At 43.1% G+C, this 18,581-nt stretch overlaps 1 protein-coding gene across 2 annotated transcripts in view; it reads left to right on the forward strand.

The window, feature by feature from the left end:
• LOC119579234 overlaps positions 1-18,581 on the forward strand; it is a 44,543-nt gene that overhangs the window by 5,669 nt on the left and 20,293 nt on the right. The window contains exons 2-3 of one of the 2 annotated variants that reach the window (XM_037926973.1): positions 6,812-6,997; positions 7,277-7,460. In XM_037926973.1, the coding sequence (XP_037782901.1) occupies positions 6,818-6,997; positions 7,277-7,460 (364 nt within the window). In that variant the 5' untranslated portion in view covers positions 6,812-6,817. The remainder of the gene's footprint in view (positions 1-6,811; positions 6,998-7,276; positions 7,461-18,581) is intronic. The other variant, XM_037926972.1, reaches the window with a different exon arrangement.

The raw sequence follows: 18,581 nt of genomic DNA on the forward strand, positions 1-18,581 counted from the left end.
GAAAATTACCTTCGATCCCGTTATGCAATTATCATTTCTTCAACTTTTTTTTTTCTTTGATGATTTTCTTCATTCCGTTTCTAATTCCATTTCCCTTTATCGTCACGTTTATTCTCGCTTCTCTACTAAATTATGATCTTCGCAAATGACATCACAATAAGTCACGCTCTACAAGACGTTGACACAATTCTGTCGCGTCTGTCAGTCAGTTCTCAAGACGATAGATTGGGTAGAACTTCCTTTGAGTTATTGGTGGCGAGTCACATCTCAAATCCGCACGGGTTTGTATCTCTGTTTCTTTGTCTGTCTGTATGTAGGTATGTTTCTCTGTTTGTTTGTTTCCCTGTCTGTCTGTCGCTCTCTCTTTCTCTCTCTTTTTCTTTCTCTTTCTCTCTTTCTCTCTTTCTCTCTTTCTTTCTTTCTCTCTCTCTCTCTCTCTCTCCTCTCTCTCTCTCTCTCTCCTCTCTCTCTCTCTCTCTCTCTCTCTCTCTCTCTCTTCTCTCTCTCTCTAATACACACACACACACACACACACACACACACACACACACACACACACACACACATATATATATATATATATATATATATATATATATATATATATATATATATATATATATAAACAGTTATAGATACATATATATATATATACTAAACATACTGACAAAAAAGAAAGAAAAAAAAGAAAAAAAAGAAAAAAGAAAAAGGAAAAAGGAAAAGGAAAAAGGAAAAGAAAAAGGAAAAGGAAAAAGGAAAATAGAAAAAAAGGAAGAGAAAAAACCGTCCAAAATCAGTCAAGAACCCCGGCGCCAACCATCGCGCAAATAACGGATTCCGCGAAAATGATCGAGCAGCAGCAGCAGCAGCAGCAGACTTCCGCAGAAATTCTCTCATTGTTATTTTGACCCGAAAGCCACGTACGAACGATCCACAGGAACGAAAGTCTTGTCGATAGTTTGCGTGGTTTTCCTGCCTTTTTTTTTTTATCTTCCCTTTTTTTTTTCTTTTCTTTTCTTTTCGTGTTGGTCGTTTTCTTTTGTTGTTGTTTTTTGGGGTTTTCTTTGTTGCGGAGTGTCTGTTTTCTTAGGAATTTTTGACTATGTTCTTGGTGTGATTGTGTGAAGAACTGCGTTAGTTTGGTGTTATTTTTCTTCGCGTACATTATCTGTACAGGTATTTACGTACATACATATGCTGACATGCTGTACATACATATGTACATACATACATATATGCATACGTACACACACGTACATATATACACACATACATCCACACAAACACACGTACATAAATACATACATACACACATACACACGTACATACATACAAGCAAACACACACACAAGCACAAACCACAGGCACGCCGACAACACCCCCCTCCCCCCTCAACACACACACACACATACACCAAAACAGGAAGGAAGCAAAATCCCGGAACCGCCAAAAGCAATCAACATTTATCCCTTTACATAAACAACCGCCCGGCCTCCACCACGGATAACAACGACCGGCTAATACCACCAACGACCACAACGACCGCGAGAAAGACCACCCACTGACCACAAGAACCGTCGTCCAGCGGCTATGGCTTCCAACAGGTGGCTTCCAATATGTGGCTTCCAACGGGTGGCTTCCAACGGGTGGTTTCCAATATGTGGCTTCCAACAGGTGGCTTCCAAAGGGTGGCTTCCAACACGGGCGAAGGACTCGAAAGCCGACGGGGATGACGGACTGTGTCTTGCGGAACCCGGCTTGGAGGGCCCTCGAGAACCGCTGGCGGGCGAACACATGGCGCTCTGGTCATCGCGGAGCCTGCTGGGGCGGTTCCTCCCCCTCCCCCTCCTCCTCCTGCTGGTGGTGGCGATGGCGGTTCCTTCTCCTCCCCCTCCTCCTCCCCCCCCTCCTCCTCCTGCTGGTGGTGATAGCGGTTCCTCCTCCTCCTCCTCCTCCTGCTGGTGGTGGCGGTTCCTCCCCCTCCTCCTCCTACTGGTGGTGATGGCGGTTCCTCCTCCTCCTCCTCCTGCTGGTGGTGGCGGTTCCTCCCCCTCCTCCCCCTCCTCCTGCTGGTGGTGGCAGTTCCTCCTCCTCCTCCTCCTGCTCCTGCTTTGGATATTGCCTGCTGGCGATGTTTCCTCTTGCTAGTAGTGGTAATACTTCAGCAGAGTCATGATCTATTGATAGACCTGCTTCTTCTATTGCTGATTATGTATCTGCTTCTGTTGATGCTGACTCTGCTGCTGATGCTTCTGCTGATGCTGACTCTACTGCTAATGCTGACTCTAGTGATGATGTTGACACTTCTGTTGATGCTTCTGATGATACGGACTCTACTGCTGATGTCACAAAGTAAACAAGAGGCAAAGCTGAAGCGAGAGAGAAAATGCGAAATTCAAAGAAAAGAGAGACCGTGAAACGAGGATTATTCTCCATTACATGCTATCATATAACGTATCACATTCGGATCAAAACGGCGAGTACCTCTTAACAATAAATAAATAAATAGATAAATAGATAAATATCACAGGGATCATTGTCCCCATCTCCCTTCCCCCCCTTCTACACCAGCCTCTTCCCCCACCCCATCCCCTCACTCTCTTCCACTGACCCCCTCCCCACCCTCTCCCTGTTCCCCCCCACTCTCTTCCAGTCACCCAACCCATCCCCAATCACCCCCACCCTCCCCCAATCACCCCACCCTCCCCCACTCACCCCCAACCATCTCCACCCTCCCCCAATCACCCCCCACCCTCCTCCATTCACCCCCACCCTCCCCCACTCACCCCCAACCATCTCCAACCCTCCCCCAATCACCCCCAATCACCCCCACCCTCCCCCAACTCACCCCCAATCACCCCCACCCTCCCTCCTTGCCCAGAGCAGACGCCCCTCCACGTACAGACCCTGTTATGACTATCAAGGTCCACTTTTACAACCCGGCGAATCCAAGAAGGTAACACGGGAAGGCACAAATCACGCTGGTGCAATGTCGAGGTCGAAAATTGTTTGACGTGGCCTTCATGCGTTTATACTGTTTATTGTTATTATTTATTTATTTTTTCCTCTCTCTCTCTCTCTCTCTCTCTCTCTCTCTCTCTCTCTCTCTCTCTCTCTCTCTCTCTCTCTCTCTCTCTCTCTCTCTCTCTCTCTCTCTCTGCTTCTTCTTTTTTTTGTTCTACTTATTCTTCTTCATCCCACCACACCTTCGCTTCTCCTCCTTGTCATCTTCTCCTCCTCCTCCTCCTCCTCCCCCTCCTCCCCTCCTCCTCCTCCCCCTCCTCCCCCTCCTCCCCCCCCTCCTCCTCCTCCCTCCTCCTCCTCCTCCTCCTCCTCCTCCCCCCCCTCCCCCCCCTCCTCCTCCTCCCATCACGCCCTCACCCAAGGCTTTACGAACAACATGACAAAGCGGTGCAACGTGAACGCTTTTGTTGCCTTCGTGTCGTTGCATTGTAGTGTGCAATCTTTCTCTTTTTTTTTAATCAATTACGTAGAAGAAAAAGAAATGGTATATACTTAAGAAGAACAGAAAAAAATGTATCAATACACAGGCCAAAAAAGATTTGTACGAGACACTGCGGAACACGATTTTTTTTTTCTACTTCTTCTTCTTCTTTTCTTCTTCTTCTTCTTCTTCTTTTTCTTCTTCTTCTTCTTCTTCTTTCTGCTTCTTCTTGGGATCATTTTTCTTTCGTAAAAATAAATTTAAATGTCTTTTCGATCACATTTCGATTTATCAAGTGATTGCAAAAATACGAATCGAGTAAAAAGAAAGAAGACGAAGATTAATTTTTTCTTTAGATAAAAAACAAAGAAAATAAATAAAACACGAAATCACAAATAATAATAATGATGAGGATAATAATAACAGTGATAATAATAATAAATAAATAAATAAATAAATAGATAAACAGACAACTAAACAAAACAAAAGGGACAAACAACAAGAAAACAAAAATTCAAACAATATAAGAAAAGGATGAAACCAAGAAAATAAAAAACAAAAACAACACTAACAATAAAAATAACAACAACAATAACAACAAAAACAATAACAACAACAATAACAACAAAACAACATTAACAACAACAACAAAAACAACAACAAGGTCGACATCTTCCGGAATTTCTTCGGCGCTTGAGGGTCTTCGTCCTCGACCCCCCCCCCCCCCCGTTCTGCGGCCTTGCTCTTCCTCGAACGCTTTTTAAGCTTTTATTCGATGTACGTTTATTCTTATCTTCCTTTCTTTCGTGTTTTTTTTAATTCTTTTCTCTTTTTTTCTCTCTTTTCCTTTTCTTATGTTCGATCTTGGCTCCTTTTTCTTTGTTTCTTTTTTTGGTTTCTCTTCATTTCTCTTCATTTCTCTCTTCCTTTCGTTCTTTCTTTGGGTTTCTGTCCATTCTTCGCTTCATGTTTCTTGTTTTCTTCTTAACCCCTTTTTATTATCCTCCCTTCTCCCCCATCTCCCTCTTCCTCCTTCATCTTTCCCTCCTTCCGAACCTTCTTCATTTTTTCATTCTTTCATCTCCCCTTTTCTTCTCTCCTGCTTCATCTCTCCCTCCTCCTTTACCTTCATCTTTATCCTTCCTTCTCCCCCACCTCTTCCTTTCTTCCTCCTCCACCTTTCCTCCTCCTCCTCCTCCTCCTCCTCTTTTCTTCCTCCTCCTCTTTTCCTCCTCCTCCTTTTCCTCCTCCACCTTTCCTCCTCCTCCTCTTCTTCCCTCCTCCACCTTTCCTCCTCCTCCTCCTTCTCCACCTTCCCTCCTCCTCCTCCTCCTCCTTCCCTCCTGCTTTCCTTCTCCCCGAAAGCCACACCGTTAGACAGAAGCTAATAATCCGGCGCACACACTCGCCCGATCGCCCCTGCTAACGAGCCACCGATGAGGCGGAAGCGGGCGAGCAGCCAGGAAAGATTACCTCATTTGCATAATTATCCTGTCTTTATTGCCTCTTTATATTACCGCGGGAATTAAAGGAGGAGTGTTCAGGGAGGGAGGGAGGTGTTCAGAAGCCGCGGATACATCTGGCGTTGAAGTTCACTCACGCAAGGATACGTATGTGTGCATGCTAGCACGTACACGCAGATATGTATGTATATGCACATGCGCACACACGCGCGCATAAGCATACACACACACACACACACACACACACACATAAACATACACACACACGCACATATGTGTGTATGTACGTGTACGTATCGCACCTAGAACGTCCTTCACAGACTCATTTGTTTTCGTGTCAATGTCTTTGCAATGTTCTTGTTTTTTTGCGGTTGTCTAGTCTCGAGAATTTTCATTTATCTTTTTAAGAAAATTGAGGGCAGTAATTACGATATTTTCCTGATCGGGAAACTCATTATTTCGATAATGATGGATTTTTTACTTGTATACATTTTTTTTATATAATACCCCCCTTGTTGAATGTCATAGAAAACGTGATTTTGTGGTCGTGATTGCCTCTTGTAATTGATTTTTACTTCTATTGATGTTGGTTAACAAAAACAATATATTTTTTCTATTTTCTTCTTTGTGACATGCTATAAAACGTATCATCTACACGTTTATATGAGGCATTACATTACAACTAGATATATATCAAATAGTAATGTACTTTGCAGCCATTTCGGTGTGTTTGACATATAGCGTTCATATAATAAAAATAAAATGATATGATTCTTCAATTATGGAAAAAATAAAAGAAAAATCTTTCACTCAAATACGTAATTGTAAAGCAAAATATTTTTTTTTTCTTTTTTGAAAAATATATGCACGTATCTCCCCGGCGGCAAACGAAAAGCCAAAAACGAAATAGAAAAGAAAACGAAGAAGAGGATGATGATAATGATTAAGAAAAATAGAAAAAAAAAAACACAATAAATATGATATTAACAATAACAGCACTTGAAGCGTAACATGGTGTTCGAATATAACGATTGGCTTTTGTTTTCTGTCGCCGGGTTATTGTACCTCCATTACCGCGCACGCATTCCTTTTTTTTTGTGATGGATGGGAGATGTATTTCGTCCGTGTGTAATTGCACTGACCAGCGGGCAATCTATAATGGGGGGGAGGGGTGGGGGTAAAGTATATATATGTGTGTGTGTGTGTGTGTGTGTGTGTGTGTGTGTGTGTGTGGTGGGTGTGGGTGTGCGTGCTTATTCCTATATGTTTTTTTTTTTCTTTTCTTATCTTTTTTTACATTATTCCGTACGAACATTAAAGACTCAAAGAGATAATATGAATCGTTAATGATAAGAATCTTTCCTCGACAGGAAGCACATTACATTATCGCCGGATGAGGATCGAATCCGTTATGTAGAAAGTAGAACGCTTATAAGATTAGATCCTTTATAAAGAGAGCTAAGGATGCTTTTTTTTTTTTAATATATAACCCCTTTGATTTATAATACCTATTTTTAATACGCTTTGTTATAGGATAAGATCCTTTATAAAGAGTGTTAACGAAGTTTTTTTTCTATTTTTATTATTACCTCTCTGATTTATAATACCAAATTTTAAAACGTTTATTGCCTTTACTCCTCAACATAAAATGAAAATAAAAATAATAAAATCAAATCTAATAAATACCTTAATAATCAAAACAGAATAACAATAACACCACGTAGATAAAATTAAGCGAAAATTGAATTTAAAATACATTAAAAAAAACAGGAAAAACACACGAAACTTAACCCCCCCCAAAAAAAAAAAAAAAAAAAAAAATCCTCTCTTTCCATAAAAAAAATGAAAAAAAAACAGGAAAAACACACGAAACTTAACCAATTTTTTTCTCCTCTCTTTCCAGCAGTGTATGTTCGTTATCATCAAGATGTTGCCCTTCCGCGTAGCGCCTTATCTGAGTCTCCTGCTGGTGCTCTGTGGCTCCGCGCTCGCCCAGGAGACCGAACAGCCGCCCACAGGCCTCCCGCCCGTGTTCGATATCGACTTCGAATCCACCGACGCTCAGCTGACCGGATGCCCTCCCGATAAGGTGGGTTTCGAAACATTTTTTTTTTTTTTTTTGGTTTTGGGGTGGGGTGGGGTGGGGGTGGGGTGTGGGGGTGAGGGTGTATGGGGTATGGGGGTCATTTTTTCTGATTTCTTTAGAAGATAGATTTGATTAATAGATAGGTTGGTTGGTAGATTGGTTGGTTTATAGATCGATATAGATTAGATAGGTTGATATATAAATAAACAAAAATAAATAAATAAAAAAATAATAATAATAGAATCAAAAACTTATCTCCTATCTCTCTCTTCCTCTCCGTAGGTGTCTTTCGAGCTGGTCACCGGCTATGTATACTCCGCGCCGGCCGACATGCTCGACTCGCAACCGGGGACGCTCATGTTGACAGATTGCATCGACATGTGCAGGAAAAACCGATCGTGCATGGCCGTCAACTACGAGACCGGCCTGTGCGTTCTCTTCTCGTCCAATGCGGATATGTATCCAGGTGAGTTACGCGAACGAGTGCTGGATCTGATGGTTGTTGTTGTTGTTGTTGATGTTGTTGTTGTTGTTGTTGTTGTTGGTGGTGGTGGTGGTGAGGGGGGTTTAAAGGGGGCGGTGAGGGGGGTTTAAAAGGGGGGGGGTGAGGGGGGTTGTTTGTATTTGTCTGTTTGCTTGTTTGTTTGTTTTTATAGTTAGGGTAGATGTGTATCTTTGTGGGTTATGAGAACGTCGTGTCTTTTTTTTTTCGTTCTTTTCTCATCTCGTTTCTCTGAATACGGATATGTATTTTTTTTCATTGTCACTATCAGAAGATAGAAAAAAAAGGTGATGAGCACGTTCGTCGAGGAATGCAAGTCATTTTCCACTCCAATTATCACTAAACAATAGACAAAAACGGGAAAAAAAAAATGAAAATGACATAATTGACAAGTGACCAGAATTCTGTCGAGGCAATTAAGCATTGTCACAGCTCGCCGCAAGTATGTTAATCATGCAGTAGAAGATTCGTTGCTCATTCACTCACCCGTTTATTCATTAAGGGACTCACGCACGCAGAAATTCACTCACTCACTAACTCATTTACTCAGTAACTCAGCCACTCGCGCGCTAATTCACTATTCATCCATTTTATCCGCTCACTCACTTATTCACTCGCTCACGCACTCACTAAGTCACTCACTCACACACTCACGCACTGACTCACTCACTAAGTCACTCACTCACTCACTAAGTCACCCACTCACGCACTGACTCACTCACGCACTCGCTCCCCCACTCACGTACTCACTCACCCACTCATTCACTCACTCACGTATTCTTTAGGAAATCACTCAAACGTGTCGAATGGTGCAGTTAACGCTCCTTGCCTACAGTCAGAGAATGTTAGGTACAGTTAGTCTTGTCATTATTACTTTTAATTCTTTTCTCTGGCTCTTTCTTCTGTTTCATTAATTATCTTTTTAACTTTTTTCTATTGTCTGTTTACCTTTCTTTTTTTCTTCTTCTTTCTTTCTTTTTGTGTGTATGTTTGTCTGTGTCTGTCTCCGACTCTCTCTCTCTGTTTGTCTCTCTTTCTTTCTCACTCTCTCTCTCTCTCTCTCTCTCTCTCTCTCTCTCTCTCTCTCTCTCTCTCTCTCTCTCTCTCTCTCTCTCTCTCTCTCTCTCTCTCTCTCTCTCATTCACTTATCTGCCGCATCTTCCTTGACATCATTATGAAGAAATCTGACTTCCGGAACAATAAGATGCAGCTTCCTTAAGTCGTCCATTGTTTTGGTAACGATGCTGGACACGCACTTAAATGACCTCAAACTCAGCTCTAGAATAAGACTGGGAATTCACAAGAAATAATAATAAAAAAAAAGATAAACAATTATAAATAGATAGATGATTAGTTACGGGTAGATAGGTAGATAGATCGAAGATTAAGGGGAAAAGTCCTATCAATATTTCGAGACTCTCCATGTTTCTTATTCAAAGTCTTGGAGGAAATTCTGTCCCTGCCTTATCAGATAATTGGTCTGTTCTAATGTTCACTGTATTCATCCCACGCCTATACCCACGCACGCGCCCACTACACGCCCACGAGCTCTGACATGAGTGTCACGGGTGATGCATGACAGACAGCTGTAACGCCACAGTGAGGAACCACGATCAGAGAATAATCCAGTCCTGTTATGAATAATCGAACGGGTCGCTTATTCTCCTTGGTCACGGGTGCTCGTCTCGCCCGTATTCGTGTTTTCCTCTGTTTACTTTTTGTAATAAGCTAAATAGGGGGATGAAACGATCTGTGGACTTGCTCGGCCTGTCTGTCTATTTGTCTGTCTACCTCTCTCACTCAGTATCTATCTATTTAAATATCTATTTCTATATCTATCCGAAGGGAACGGTAGTTGTAGTTATAACCAGCATGACACACAGGCACACACACACACACACACACACACACACACACACACACACACACACACACACACACACACACACACACACACACACACACACACCACACACACACACAACCCACAACACACACACACCACACACACACACCACAACACACACGACACACACACACACACACACACACACACACACACACGCCAACAATCACCCTCCAAACAACCGTTACTCGAACATATCACTCGATTATCAGAACGTGTTAATTGCACCAGAAAAAATATACATAAATATCATTCAGCGTCTATTACTTTGGCCTTTTTCCCAGGAGGTTACGAATCTCAGAAGAAGTATGAGCTTTGGGAGGAGATCCTGTGCAGGAAGTGTGACTTACATGTTCGCCAAGGGTGCGAGAAAGGGGGGATGGGGAGAGGGGGTGGGGATGGGAGAGCAAGGGGAAAAGGGGATGGGGTGGGGGAGGAGGGGGAGAAGGGGATGGGGTGGGGGAGGAGGGGGAGAAGGGATGGGGTGGGGAGAGGAGGGAGAGTGTGGGAGGGAAAGGCGGGAGGGGGTGGAAGGGAGGGAAGACAGGTGAGAGGAGAGATAAGGAGAGATGAGGGAGGGGAAAGGAGGGGGGGGGTAGGGAGATAGGAAGAGTATTATGAGGAGGAAGGAAGGAGGAAAGAAGAGGTAGAGAGATATTGGGAGAAGGAGATAGAGAGATAGAGAGAGGATAGTGAGAAAAAAACATGAAAAAGGGAGATAGAGAGACAGAGAGAGGATAAGGAGAAAAGGGAATAAAAAGGGGAAGATAGAGAGATAGAGAGAATACAGGGAGGAAAAAATGAAAAGGGAGAGACAGAGAGATAGAGAGAGAATGGGGAGGAGATGTAGAGTTAAAGGTAGGGAGGGATGGATGGGGAGGGGGGCTGAGGTAGGAGGAGAGGGGTGGAGATAATATATGTCAAACGATGCATGTGACTGTGAGGTGGCGCTAGCATGCACATACGTGAGAATACCGCTTCGTGTGCGTGTCTTCGTGTGTATGTGTGTACGTGTGTGCGTGCGTGCGTGCGTGTGTGTGTGTGTGTGTGTGTGTGTGTGTGTGTGTGTGTGTGTGTGTCTTTGTACATGTCTTCGTGTGCATGTGTGTGTGTGTGTGTGTGTGTGTGTGTGTATGTGTGTTTGTACATGTCTTCGTGTGCATGTATGTATGTGTGTGTGTGTGTGTGTGCTTGTACACGTGCCTGTGATTGTTCTTAACGTGTACATGGGATTTAGATTATAGCAGTGCTTGTGTTTGTTCTTCCTCTGAGCGCGCGTGCGACTGTGCCTGCGCGTGCGAGCGTTAGTTTGCTTGTCGTGTGTGTATTTGTTTGCGAATCTCTGTGTTTGTTGTTGGCTTATTATTTACGTGAGGGAGGCAGATGGTGATGACCTGTCTGCAGCCGTGACGATGCAGACAGTGCTAAGAAACAGACAATCTCCAGAAACAATAGCGTTCTTCTCGGAACTGGTCATGCAACAGAATAGCAACATTGCAATTCTTCGGCGCGCATAGCTTCCCGAGTACGGCGTAATGACACACCCGAAAGGGCAGGATCATGCTGACGCCTTTTTTTCTGCTTCTTCTTTTTCTTTTTTTTGAGGAGAACATGATAGTATTTTTTATTTTTTCGTTTTCTATTCTAGAAGACCACTCTCAGCACACAGCCTTCAGCATTCAGTATGCATCGTACAACCTTAGCATTCAGCCTTTCAGCCTGCAGCATTCAGTATAAAACCTTTAGCATTCAGCCTTTCAGCCTGCAGCATTCAGTATAAAAACCTTTAGCATTCAGCCTTCAGCATTCAGCATAAAACCTTCAGAATACAACCTTCAGCCTTCAGCCTTCAGCCTACAGCCTTCAGCCTTCAGCCTTCGGTCTTTGGCTTTCGGTCTCTCAACCGTTACCGGCGCTCTGGCAATGACCGTGGCCGAACGGAGATTCCTCCTGGCGACCGCCGCGGCCTCCGTGCCGAGACGAGGCCGAGCGTGCCAGCGGCGTCGAGGCAAAGGCGATGGGGCGGAGAGGCCGTCGGGCAGTAGCGGAAGCGAGGGGGGGGGGGTAGAAGGGTGTAAGAGAGACAGAGGAGAGAAGGGAAGATGAGGGAGGAGGGAAGAGGGGTGAGGAAGGGAGGGCAGAGAAGAGGGACTTTGATGAATGGAGAAAGGAGAGGCGGAGGAGAGGATGAGAAGAGAGACGGAGGATGAGAGAGAGAGAGAGAGAGAGAGAGAGAGAGAGAGAGAGAGAGAGAGCGGAGGTAACAAGGGCGGGTCGAGGCCGATGTTTAGTTGTTCGCCAGGTGTGGAGGCGCCGTCACGTCTCGCGGTACTGTACCATGGACGGACTCACGACCCGACATGGATACCGTCATCCACACGCATTCGTCTCTACCCCCCCCCCCTCCTTCTCTCTCTCCCTCCTCCCCCTCTCTCTCATCTCCACCCGGATGCCTTCGTCTCTACACGCCCTCCCCCCTCTCTCTGTCCTCCCCTCTCTCTCCTCCCCTCTCTCTCTCCTCCCCTCTCTCTCTCCTCTCCCTACACGCATACCTCATCTCCTTCCCCATCTCGTCCCTCCTTCTCCTCCTCCTCCTCCTCATCCTCCCCTCCTCCTCTTCTTACTTCTTACTTCTCCTCCTCTCCTCCTCCTCCTCCTTTCTTACTCCTCCTCCTCCTCCTCCTCCTCCCCCCCCTCCCCTCCCCCTCCCCCTCCCCCTCCTCCTCCTCCCTCTCCTCCTCCTCCACCTCCTCCTCCTCCCCCTCTTCCTCCTCCTCCACCTCCTCCTCCTCCCCCTCCTTGGAATACTCGACCTCCCAAACAACTCGCAGACGGAGACACAGTCGAGGGCACGAGGCGAGAGATGCGAGGTCAGAGGTCGATGTCGAAGGCGCAGTAATGACGAGGGAAGCTCGACTGAACTTCCTATTATCGAGAGTCGAACGAAGCGTCGCCGTTTTCGTTTCGAGGGTGGAAATGGCGCGGGTCGGAGAAAGGAAGATTAGGAGAGAGAGAGAGAGAAGAGAGAGAGAAAGAGGGGGAGGGAGGGAGGAAGAGAAAGAGAGACGGAGGGAGGGAGGGAGGGAGGGAGAGAGAGAGAGAGAGAGAGAGAAAGAGAGAGAGAGAGAGAGAAAACGAGAAAAAGAGAAAAAAAAGAAGAGAATACAAGGGGGAAAAAACCACACACCTCGCCCGGAATCAACTCACCGACTGATAAATGTAACTAAAAAAAAAAAAAAAAAAAAAAAAAAAAGGAAAATTATTTAATCTTAATCTTCTCTTCATCTTCATTCCTCTCTTTTTCGGTCCTAAATCATCCGAAAAAAAAATCATGTCGAGGATATCAGTGTAAAATGTCGAGTCACTCGCTTTAGGCATAACCATATCTCGTTTTAAATGTCATTGACACTTATCTCTCCCCTCCCCCTCCCCCCTCCCTCCTTCCCACTCCCCCGTCCCCCCCTCCTTCACTCCTTCCACCCTCTTTCTCATCATTTTCATCACATTCGTAATATATATATATATATATATATATATATATATATATATATATATATATATATATATATATATATATATATATATATATATATATATATATTATAATTTTTTTTTCTTTTTTTTTTCTTTTTTACTTTTTCGTAATTTATTTTTCTCTTCTCTTTCTCTCTCATTTCTCCCCGTCCTTGCCCATTATAGCTAAATCCTCTTCCTCGAGATTTTATTTTTATCAGCTTCTTTCTCTATTCCATTCGAGATTAGATAGATAGACAGATAGATAGATATACGAACATATAGGTAGATAGAAATATGGATAGATAGATAGATATATGGATAGATAGATAGATAGATATATGGATAGATAGATGGATAAAAAGATAAACAAATAAACAGATGAAGAAATAAAGAATGAAAGAGAGAAAGAATTAAAAAAAATAATAATAAACCCCATAGCGTAACTCATCTCATCTTATGGTCTAACACACGATCTACGAAGACAAAAGAAGAAGAAGAAGAAGAAGAAAAAAAAAAAGATGAAAAGTCTTCACCGTAAACACACCGAAGACAATGACGTCATTTACAGGCCATATAATGCCTATTTCACAGTGACGCAATCGATCACTCACCACCGAGCCTGTCTTGTGGGTGCCTACCTGCTGCCTCGGGGTCCTCTAGCTGTTGCTGTTGTTGTTGTTGTTGTTTGTTTGGATTACGTCTAGGTATTCGTTTTTTTCTGTTTTTTTTTTTGGGGGGGGGGGCGGGGGGAGAGGAGGGGGAGTTCTTATTCTTATTTTATGCTTTGCTTCTTCTATCCCTGATCTTCTTCTTCTTCTTTTCTTCTTCTTCTCTTTTCTTCTTTGTCTTCTTTCTCTCCTCTTTCTCCCTTCTCTTCTTCTTCTTCCTCCTATGCCTCTTTTCCCTTTTCTTCCTATCCCTCCTCTTCCTCCTTCGTTTATTTCTCTTTCTCTTTCTTCTTCATCTTCTTCCCTCTCCTCCTCTCATCATTTTTATCAATCATCCTTCATCTTCGTTCAAAAGCTTTCAACGTTTTTTTTTAATTATCATTTTTTTTATTATTATTATTATTAAATTTCGCTCAACCTTTCTTGTTTGTCGAATTAATTACATTTTCTCCGAAATATCTTAGCTTATATATACTTTTTTAAACTAAAAGAAACTATATTTAAATCGACTCTAATGTCATTAAAACTCACAATAAAGTCATTAGAAGTAGAAGGAAAAACGAAAATAAAACGAAAAAAAAAATTATGAAAACGAAAATAAAACGAAAGATTTAAAAAAAAATGGAGAAAAAGATAATAAAATCTGGTCTCCCGGTGTTTTCTTTTCACTCGTCAAGGTCAGTGGCAAGTGTCGTGAAGTTTAATCTATTTTTTTTCTTCTTTTTTTTTTTTTACTCATCAGCTTCTGTTTATCCAATATCGTGACGTCTTTTGTTTTTCTTGATTTTTTTTTTATAAGATTTTTTTTTTTTTTTTTTTTTTTTGTAATCAAATCTCGTGACGTCTATTGTTTTTCTTGTTGTTTTTTTCTTCTCTTTTATTTAGTTGGATTTTTTCTGTTGTTTTGTCTTTTTCTTTTTATTTATTTTGTTACTTTTTCCCTCTTCCTTTTTCCCGATATTTTTCTTCTTTCCTTTGTTCCTCTCTTTCTTCTCTTTGTTGTTGCAATACTTTTTTTAGTTTGTATAGAAGAAGAAGAAGGAGGAGGAGGAAGAGGAAGAGAAAGAGAAGGAGTAGGAGGAGGAGGAGGAGAAGGAGAAGGAGAAGAGAATGAGGAGGAGGAGGAAGAAGAGAAGGAGGAGGAGAAGGAGAAGGAGGAGGACTTGGTCAAGAGACGAAGAATAATAAGATGAAAAAGATAGAACATGAGGAGGAGAAGAATAAAAAATGCAGAAGGAAGAATGGCAGATGGAGAAAGGAGGAGGAGGAGGAGGAGGAGGAGGAGAAAAGATAAAGAACTCTGTTTAGGAAGCCGTTTCGGGCAATTTCCGCAAAGATGCAGTCAGGAGAACGGCTGGAAATAGCATCTTGTGTCAATGGCCAAGTTGGAGTCCTCACGATGTCTTTTTTCGTTGCTATTCTCTCTCTGCCTCTCTCTCTCTCTCTCTCTCTCTCTCTCTCTCTCTCTCTCTCTCTCTCTCTCTCTCTCTCTCTCTCTCTCTCTCTCTCTCTTCCTCTCTCTCTCTTTTCCTCCCTCCCTTCCTCCCACGCTCTCTCCCTCTCTCTTACATGCGAGCGGTCATAGAAACTGTCCATGTTGAGCCCATCTCACCTCCAAGTAATTAAGCCGATTCGTTCCCTATCTGCGGGTGCTTTTCGAAAGAACTGTGAGGCATCGTATTCAAACAGTGACGAGGCGCGATTGTCATGCATGGTGGTGTTGGTGTGTGTGTGGGGGGGGGGGGGTGAGGGAGAGGCATAGTAGGAGGGAGGAAGATGCGGTTGGGGTGAGAGGGGGTGGGATGGGAGGTGGGGGATGGGGTGGGAGAGGGGGTAAGGTAAAGGATGGTGGATGGGGGAGGGGGATAGGGAAGGGGAGTCGCGTTGCGTGGTCAATAAACAGACACGATCCGTTTACTGTGCGTGTGTGTCTGTGTGTGTGGTCGTCTCTCACTTGCAAGGTTTTTGTTGTTATTTTTTCCTGTTATTCTGTGATACGTGGCAAGGCAGGGAGAGAGAAGAGAGAGAGAAAAGAAACAAGCAGTTATTATCAGTGAAGTTCGAGAGACTCCAACTGGTCCATAAGTAGTGATCAGCCATTTCTTCAACCTATTTCATCTATTTTCGTAAACAATTTTATCTCTTTCTTAAAATCCCTTCATCTCTTTCTTCAAACCAAACCACCGATTTCTTTTAACAAGTTCATCTATTTCTTCAAACCATTTCACCAATTTTTAACAATTTCATCTATTTCTTTAAACCATTTCACCTATTTTTTTTAAGACCAATTCACTGATTTCCCTAAATAATTTCATCTATATTTTTCAAACCCATATCACCTATTTCTTACAAACCTTTAAACCCATTTCTTCACAACCATTCCACCCATTTCCATATCCCTTTAACACACAACAACAAAACAACAAAAAATAATCACAGGATCCCACCAAATAACACACAGCACGCAATCACAAATAACCATATAACATAACAACGAAAACAGTCCCCCCTAAAAGTACTTAGAGAACGAAGGCTCATCACCGGGGTCCCATCAACACTGTAATCATGCAGACGAATTGTTAGTAATTACCATAACGCAGGTAATAAAGAACAGGACGAGCGTGTTGATGACAAACGCCAGCTCGTCAGGGGAGAGAGCGAAGGAGGAGGAGCGTTTAAGTTTTCAACACGCACGTCATTGCCTCTATTTCTGCACGCACGAGGTGTTAAAGAAGGAGGCGAAGGAGAAGAAGAAGAACAAAAAGAGTCATTTTCATATTCAAAAAGAAGAAAATGATGATAATAGTAACGATAAGGATGGTGATGATAAGGGATAGATGAATAGAGTAAAACTGAGAGAAGGGGAATAAAAATTGTTAAAAACTGTTAAATATATACGAGAGGAGTAATATAATAGTATATATGTATATATATATGTATATATATATATATGTATATATATATATATATATATATATATATATATATATATATATATATATATATATATATATATATATATATATATATATATATATATATATATATATATATATATAAACACTTACGAAAAAAGCACATCAATCCGGTACTCTATTTCACTTCATTAACATCCTCAGCATCCTTGCCATTCGTTCATCTCCCTCTCGCTATGCAGCCTCTCTCGCATCGCCGCGGGGGAGATAAGAGCATGGGAATCTGTACTCAAACATCTGTCTTCACACGATGCTACGCTCATCTCACGCACCTGATATGGGGGGAGGGGGGGAGGGGGGAGAGGAAAGGGGGGTGAGAGGAGGCTAAAGAGAGGAGAAGAAGGAGAGAGAAAATAAAATAAGAGGGAGAAAGAAGTGATAAAGGGGAGGGGAGGGATTTAGAAAAAAAAGAAGAGAGGGGGGAGAGATGAACAAGAGAGGGAAGAGAAGAGATATGTGGGGAAGGAGAAGGAGAGAGAGGTCGGGAAGTAAGGAAGGAGAATTAGGAGGAGGAAAGAGAGGAGAAGATAAAGAGAGAAGGGGAGAAGGTGGGAAATGATTAGATACGAGGATATTGTATATCACTACTTAATGAAGACATGTTTTCACCATGTGCTCATTCTCCTGATGAGGACGGATGTGGTGGAGAAGGGGAGAGGAGAAATAATGGATGGGTGACTAGGAGGGAGGAGAAGATAAACGAATTAGTAGGAGAGAGAGAGAGAGAGAGAGAGAGAGAGAGAGAGAGGGGGGGGGGGAAGAAAGTCAAAGAGAGAAGAGTGAGGGAGAGATAAGTAGATAGATAGATAGATAGATATATAGATAGATAGATAGAGAAAGAGAGACATTCCACTCCCTGTTTCACAATAACTTCACTCTCCTCTCGTAAAAATATCGAAGCGAGGACACCCCTTCAAGACTCGTCGTGTTTTCGACCTAAGAATCGTGAGGACTATTCGTATTTGAGATTAGGCAAGAACAGGGATGTCTTGAGAATCACTTAGACTCACGGGGAACAGTTAGGAGGTCAGATAATTGCACTTTTTATTACCCCCTTTTTCTCCTTCTCCTTTTTCCTGTTTTTCGAACTTTTTTTTCTCTCTGATAATGAACGACTTCCCCTCCGTCTGTTCCTTTCTCTCTCTGGTATCCTTTGTTTCGTTATTTTTTCTCTTTATCTTTATTATCTCTCTCTCTCTCTCTATCTATCTATCTATATATATCTATCTATGTATGTATCTATCTATGTATGTATCTATCTATCTATGTATCTATCTATCTATCTATGTATCTATCTATCTTTCTACCTCTGTATCTTTCTGTCTATCTATCTCTCCATCTATCTATCTATCTCAAAGGCATTACCCCCGAGTCCTTATGCCAAGACTCACGAAGGTCCAAATTGGCTCGGCATCTCTCCCAATCACACCGAGGGAGATGGACGAAGCGAGAGAGAACAAAAGACAGCGTGATTATCCGTTAATGGTGCGCAGCGGCGTTCAAAGGGGAGGAGGCGCTTATCAGCAAAGGGGGAGGAAGGGGAGGAGGAAAGGGGAGGAAGAGGAAGGAGCAAAGGGGGAGGAAGGAAAGGAGGAAGAGAAGGAGGGGGAGGAAGGGAAAGAGCAAAGGGAGACGAAGAGGAGTAGGTAGAAGAGGAGGTACCTAGGAACAGAGGAGAGGAGGGGAGGAAGAAAGAAAGCAAAGGCGGAGGAGGGGAAGGAGAGTGAAGAGAAGGGAGAAGAAAGAGAAGAAGAGGAGGGAGAAGGGAAGGATGTGCTTAGGAGCAAAGAGGGCGGGAAGGGGAGGAAAATGAAGATTGATAGAAAAAGGAGAGGACGCTTAGAAGCAAAGGGGAAGAACAGAGAGAAGGGAAAGAAGGAGAGTAGGGATGGAAGAAGGAGATAAAAGGACAGGAAAAGAGAGGAGAAAAGAGACAAGAGGTAAGCAGAAGTATAGGAAGGGGAGGGGGGGGGGAGCAGTAGAGGAGGAGGAGGGAGGGGGGGGCAGAAGGGGAGAGAAA

Source organism: Penaeus monodon, chromosome 12 (assembly GCF_015228065.2).
Source record: "Penaeus monodon isolate SGIC_2016 chromosome 12, NSTDA_Pmon_1, whole genome shotgun sequence".
NCBI lineage: Eukaryota > Metazoa > Arthropoda > Malacostraca > Decapoda > Penaeidae > Penaeus > Penaeus monodon.